The sequence below is a fragment of the Cebus imitator genome, unplaced genomic scaffold, assembly GCF_001604975.1.
Source record: "Cebus imitator isolate Cc_AM_T3 unplaced genomic scaffold, Cebus_imitator-1.0 Scaffold385, whole genome shotgun sequence".
In the NCBI taxonomy this organism is placed as follows: domain Eukaryota; kingdom Metazoa; phylum Chordata; class Mammalia; order Primates; family Cebidae; genus Cebus; species Cebus imitator.
Window position 1 is genome coordinate 2,944,383 of NW_016107700.1, and position 6,921 is coordinate 2,951,303.

The window sequence follows — 6,921 nt, forward strand, 5'->3', positions numbered from 1 at the left end:
AACAAAAAAACTTGCAACAATCCAGGGAGTACTATTGTTTTTTTTTTTTTTAAACAGTGACATATTGGTAAGAACAGTGAGGTGCTTTTTTTTTCTTTCCAAATAGAGACATGGTCTCGTTATGTTGCCCAGGTTGGTCTCAAACTCCTAGACTCAAGCAATCCTCCCTCCTTGCCCCCTCAAAGTGTTGGGATTACAGGTATGAGCCACCACACCTGGCAGAGCTTGATGGTATTTTAACTTGTCCTCTTTCTCCCAAGACTTGTGGTAGCCTTGAAACCCAGTGGTTTCATAATCATGGTGAATACCAGCAGCCGAGAGACAAACAGAAAGACCAGAACAAGGTTGGAGCTTCTGCAAAGTCCAATTCCCAGACAACTGTCAGTATTCAACTTGTCTGGTAGGTAGTTCCCTGGAAGAGACTCCACGTGCAAGGCTGTGTTCATTTGACTTGACTTGGTGCACTCAATGCATACAGCCTTTTCTCTGGGGGCATTTGTTGAAAGTAATCAGTGGCAATTGTTTAACATTGCAGCTGCCTGAGGCAGTGATAATGGCTGGGGCAAATAAGAAGCTAACAAAAATTTTAAAAGGAAAAGTTGAGGAATGAGCCGTCCATAGCAGTCTTTGAAAAGCTTTGGCACATTCTTAGGAATCTACAAACATCCCCTCTTCTGTAGGTTCTCTGATGGTGATGGTGGTGGTGGTGGTGTGTGTGTATGTGTATTTGTGTGTGCATGTGCATGCTTGTATGCATGTTTGTATGTGTGTACATGTGCTCTCTCAGCTCTAGAAATGGAATAATCTCAAAGGTTTTTTTTCTCTTTTTTTGAGACAGGGTCTCACTGTGTTACCCAGGCTGGAGTGTAGTAGTGTGTTCAGAACTCACTGAAGCCTTGACCTCCCAGGCTCAAGTGATCCTCCTGTCTCAGCCTCCCAAGTAGTTGGGACCACAGGTGCCTGCCACCATGCCTGGCTAATTAATTTTTTTTTTTTTTTTTGGTAGAGATAGGGTCTCCCTATCTTGCTCAGCCTGAAGATTTTTCTTTATTTAGGTATAAAAAAAATACAGTACTTGTCATACACCAGTGTGGCCAATATATAGTCATCATCTGCAGAGCAATTATTACAATTATAGAAAATAGAAAGTTATAGGAATTGTTTTTCCAACTAAAAAACCTGAATTAATATTGTTAACCTAAATAGCAATCTGCTTATTATGCAAAAACCCTTATTCTATATGTCTGTGAAAGCTAGACACTTGTAAGTATCATTAGTAAAAAACCATTATGAGAAACTAGTTATTGGTTAAAACAAAAAAGTCAGTGTTATCTACAATCCCTCACAGTGTGAGGGGCTTGCCCAGAGTGGGAACCTCGGTCATGACAAGGGCGAGCTGGGCGTCTCCTTCCTGCTCCTCTCTGTTGACTGATGAAACTTCTCCAAGGCATGTTTGCAGTGAATGTTCCAGTGGGAGATGCATGGAGGACCCACAGAGGTTGAGCAGGGCAGGACCTTGCCTTCTGCAAGGTGTGCCTGAGGGTCAGTTCCCTGAGATGTGACAACAGCGAGGTGTAAAGGCACATGGCTCGGCTCTTGTCATGCAGTCATGAGTGGGTTTGGACATTGGTGAGTCTTGCTGAAGGCCACATCTTGGGTGCCTCTAAGCCAAGAGACAAGGGGTAGACAGAAAAGAAAGAGAGCATGGATTGGCAACCAGGTGAGGCAGAGAAGGGGAGAGGTCTTCCGCTCCTAGAACATCTGTCCCCTCTCAGGCAAAACTAGAGGGGTGCTGAGGAGTCTCAGAGCAGGGTCTCAGCTCTTCCAGGCTCTCTCGGGGGGGGGGTGTGTGGGGGTGGCCCTCACCCTATGATCTGTCACTCTAGATCTCCACCACCCCTCCAGGATGAATTCACAGTTAGTTGCTTCAAAGTTCAACAAGCCATTTCCCTGAATGTGGTTGAATGGTTCAGTGTTCAGTACAGCACAGTTACTGGCATGGCCGGCCAGTGAGGTCACCTCAGGACCCAAGGTCAGGAGCTGCCGTGGGGCTCCTTCCTCCCTCTTGAAAGGCCTGGAGAGGGGCTGGGGAGTGGTGGGGCACTTGGCGTGGAGTATGAGGGAGTTGGAGCAGGGCTGGGGCTCCTGAGAGAGGACCTGATGGACGGTCACAGTCAACCTTGGGAATGGGCTGCAGAGAATCTGGCCCCACAAGTGGAGCCGTCCAGGCCTTTGCCTCCAGGCAGATAGGCACCAGTACCTCACCAGCCTCACCAGGGAGTTCAAACACAGGGACCCCCAGCAGTCAAACACAGGCTGCTTTGATTTGCCAGAGGAAGTCTTTGAGTTAGATGGTGATCTGTGGTGACAGGGTTATGTGGATGGCTGAGCCCAGACGGAACACTAGCCTGGAATTGCCAGCATTTGAGAATAGCCATCACTGACATATGTTCCCAGATTGTTCAGGGACCTAGAGTTTTCTATCCCATGGCTGATGAGGTCTCTGGGACCCACGAGGAAGGGGGACTGGGCTGAGGAGTCAGTGCCATTTTTGCAGGCTGTGGTGCCTGGCTCTGGGCCTCCAGGCCCAGAGTGGCCTCTGCCGCCTAATACAGCAGTTCCTCCCGGGGATCCGAGCCGTACAGCTCGGCCAGCATCTTGAACCTGGGTCCCCAGTCGTTAAGGAAGTCGTAATCCACGTCGGAGTCGGAGGAGTCGGTGCCCAGGGAGCTGAGGGACTCGGCGATGGACTCGGAGCCCTCGTAGCCGTAGATGTGCAGCGTGTCGTAGGGGGGACCGTCGCCGTCGTGGTCCGCCTCGTCCTTCTTCACCTCGATCATGGCTGCCATTTCCCCAGGCCCCCCGTGTGCCCCGGACATGTGGCGCGGCGGCTTCTGCACCTGGGCGTAGAGGGGCGGCCGGACGTCCAGCGCGGTCCGCGGGGGCTTGGCCCCGTCGTGGCGCACCGAGTTTAGCACTGACACGTCGTAGCTGGTGGTGTCCATCTCGCCGCCGCCCTCCTCGTCGTAGGCGACCAGCTGCTCGTGGATCTCCGCCACGCTCTTGCCGTGCGCGCGGGCCTGCTTCCGGAGCCGCCGCCGCAGGAAGATGAGCAGGGTGATCACTGCGGCCGGGGTCGGAGTGGCAGAGTCAGACGAGGCTGGGGGCCCGGGTGGTCCCCACACCCCATCCCCACCGCCCCAACACCCCATTCTCACCGCCCCTGCACCCCCATTCCCACCCCCAACACCCCATCCCCACCGCCCCCACCCCATCCCCACCGCCCCCCGCACCCCATCCCTGCCGCCCATGACACCCATTTTCATAGCCCCTGCACCCCATTCCCATCCCCCAACACCCCATCCCCACTGCCCCAGTACCCCATCCCTGCCACCTCCTACACTCCCATTCCTGCTGCTCCCTGACACCCTATACCCCTCACTCCCTGCTTTCCCATCCCACCACTCCCTCATCCCATCCTGCCACCCCCTCATCCTATCCAGCTGCCCCCCACAACCGCATCCCTGCCGCCCCCCTCCCCCTATTCCCACCCCATGGCCCCCTTCCCCTGCACCCCCATTCCTGCCATCCCTGAAACTCCATTTCCACCTCCCCACCCCCTATCCCAACTGGGTTCCCACTCCCATCCCCACTGTCCCTGACACCCCCATGCTGCTGCCCCCTGAACCCCTCATGCCCACTAGCCCCCCTCACTTCCCACCCTCATCCATGCTGCCCCTGGCATCCCTCTCCCCACCGCCTCCCTCCTTTCCCTCCTCCCTGGGCCAGCCCAGTCTCCCAGGGACAACTCCATGACAAGGCCAACTGAGAAGGTTTGCTTTGGTCTGGACACCTGGTGGGTCTCTCCCCACCCACTAGGGGGGAGAGAGCAATCCTGGGTCCTGACTGGCTGTCATACACCCTGGTGGGGATGGGGAGAGGAACACAGGTGCTCTCTGAAGTTCATTCTCCTCTAGGGTCTCAACCCCATTTTCCTGTATTCTCATTTCCTCCCTCAGGTGCCAAATCTGGGAAATCCTTCCACATCATCTCCCAAAGGCCAGGAAACCAGAGATTGAAGTAGAAATGGGGAAGAGAATGGAGTTGGAATTTGGAGTGCAAAGACTTCGCCATTACTTTGTTGCCAGCCGTGATGGCGATAACCGATGTCACGGTGCTGGTAGATAAGATGCTCATTGCAGCAGCAGTGGTCCTTCTTTCTTTCTTTCTTTGTTTTTTTTGAGACTGTTTCCCTCTACCATCCAGGCTGGAGTGCAATGGCGAGATCTTGGCTCCCTGCAACCTCCACCTCCGGGTTCAAGTGATTCTCCTGCCTCAGCCTCCCCAGTAGCTGGGATTGTAAGCCCACACCACCACAGCTATTGTTTGTATTTTTAGCAGAGCTGGGGTTTCACCATATTGGCCAGGCTGGTGAACTCCTGACCTCAGGCAATCCACTCACCTTGGCCTCGTAAAGTGCTGAGATTACAGGCGTGAGCCACCACACCTGGCCTACAGTGGCCCCTCTGACCTCAGGCACCCCACCCACCTTGGCCTCGTAAAGTGCTGGGATTATAAGGCGTGAGCCGCCACACCTGGCCTACAGTGGCTCCTCTCTTGAGTACCTCCTGCATACATACTTGGCACTCTACTGGGCACATTCTCATATCTCACTAAATGTAGTTATTATTATCCCTGTTATACTGAGCTCAGAGAGGCCAAGAGTGACTGACCCAGAGTCCCATGGGCGTGCAGAGGTCCTGCCTGTGGGAATCTCTGAGGGGTGTGGCTACATGAGGGTCTTGGATCCCTGAGGAGGGGCAGACGGTGCAGTGCAGAGAGCTTCTAAAATGAGGCTCAGACCTTGTAGCTTTGAGTTACTGAACAAACTACTATATACATAAGTAAAGCTAGGGTGCCCTGGGAGACAGCCCTGACCCCCCCAGCCTCAGTTTCCCTGTCTATAAAATGGAAATGATGACTTCCCTGCTCTGTTTATATTTGGGAAGATGGTTGTGAGGGTAAATGCAATTCTGTTTGTGGTGGGGATGCCATCATCATCATGAATTATTAGTAAAGGAGAAATCTCTGCTGGAGAAGCCCCAGAAGGGGGGCATACTGAGGGGGCTCTCAGGGGAGCCACAGGCAGGAGAGGCCTGGAGCCTATACTGCAGGTGCCCCGTGGCTGTATCCAGGCCTTGCCATGGGTGCCAGGGCGATCTCTAATCACCTGAGGGCTTCCTCTGGAGGATCAGCCCCTGCCTTGTCTCATGGTGAGTGAAATGCAGGATACGTGGCCTGGAGGGTGGCCCCATGCTGCCTCCTGGCACCCCTGTGGGACAAGGCTCCAGTTCCTCATGATGGGAACATTCCTGATGGCTCCACCTTCACTGGCTGCCTCCCTTCCTGGCTTCATTTCCCCTCTGCCTTAGGAGGTATCCAGGGGAATAAACCACCTCCCAAATAAACTACTTGTACCCCATCCTCATCCCAAGGTTGCTCCCTGGGAAATCCAAACTAAGGCCTACAATGCTCCTAAAATTTCTGAGGCCCAAACAAGGAAAAAAAATATGTATCAAGGCTGGAGGAATTCTATAAAAGGAAAGAAAGCACGTGGAGACAATCTAAACTAGAAGTTTTGAAACTTTCCATTTTAGACCTGGATCCTTTTTCCTTTTTCAAAAATAGGTTTTATGTAAATACACGCCCAGAACAATGCCTGGCACACAGTAAATGCTGAAAATATCTAAGTGGAAGGAGTGACTGTTATGTTTAAGTTATTTTAAAGTGATACTGGCCTGATGCGTGGGGGAAAAGTCCTGAGCCCCGCCCCCTCCTCCTCCCTGGATCATCCCCACCTGTGAGCACGCAGGTGGCTGGAGCTCACATCCTGCATCCTGCACGTGAACTGGCTGAGGGTTTCATTGCAGATTGGAGGCAGGGTTGGGCCTGGACCCCTGGTCTCTACTCCTGTGAAGCTTCCCTGCTCCCTGCACCTTCCACCCCCTTCCGCCTGCTGTGTCTCCTCCCCACCCTGCCCAGCACTGACCTGTGATGGTGAGGATGCAGAGTAAGATGGCTACCACTGCCTGGATGCTCACACCTGCCTGGGCGGCCACATCCTCGCAGAAGGTGAACTTGCCCTGCTCGTTGCACTTGCACACGGCCACGGTTAGTGTGTTGGTGCCCGTGCGGCTTGGCGTCCCATTGTCTGAGATGATCACGGGTAGGAAGTGGACCTTGGTATGCTCCCGGTCAAACTGCCCGTACTTGACTGTGATGTTGGCCGTGTTATCTGGAAACACCAAGGCATAAGAGTCAGGTTTTGCCATCTGCACAGATGGGGGAACGTGGCTCCTCCAGGAAGCCCTCCCTGGCTGCACCAGCCCGCAGGCCTGTTCCTCCACAGAGGGGATATTTTGGGGGCAGCTGCTTTGACCCAGTCTCCAAGAACGCCTTGGCAAAAGAAGGTAAAATCCTTTGCTTTCTGTATTTATGGGCAACTGATGCCTGTCCCTTTCCTCTTCCCTAACCCCACTCCAGTAACAGGAAGTTTTCTCTTTCAGCTCAATTAATGCACTGTTTCAAGCTTTGACAAGCAATGGGGAAAAAGTTTTAAAAAGTCTTTTAGCACTGGGCGTGGTGGCTTACGCCTGTAATCCCAACACTGTGGGAGGCCAAGGTGGGTGGATCATCTGAGGTCGGGAGTTCAAGACCAGCCTGACCAACATCGACAAACCCCATCTCTACTAAAAATACAACATTAGCTGGGTGTGGTGGCGCATGCCTGTAATCCCAGCTACTCGGGAGGCTGAGGCAGGAGAATCATTTGAACCTGGGAGGTGGAGGTTGTGGTGAGCTGAGATTGTTCTATTGCACTCCAGTCTGGGCAACAAGAGCGAAACTATGTCTCAAAAAAAA

The 6,921-nt window shown here is 53.1% G+C and overlaps 1 protein-coding gene across 2 annotated transcripts in view; it reads right to left on the minus strand.

Annotated features, from left to right (window-relative positions):
• Positions 1-1,024: 1,024 nt before the first annotated feature.
• Positions 1,025-6,921, minus strand: part of CDH5 (cadherin 5) — a 40,771-nt gene continuing 34,874 nt past the window's right edge. Inside the window, exons 11-12 of one of the 2 annotated variants that reach the window (XM_017508050.2) lie at positions 6,050-6,295; positions 1,025-3,124 (exon numbers count right to left, since the gene is read on the minus strand). In XM_017508050.2, coding sequence (XP_017363539.1) covers positions 2,607-3,124; positions 6,050-6,295 — 764 coding nt within the window. In that variant the 3' untranslated portion in view covers positions 1,025-2,606. The remainder of the gene's footprint in view (positions 3,125-6,049; positions 6,296-6,921) is intronic. The other variant, XM_037731170.1, reaches the window with a different exon arrangement.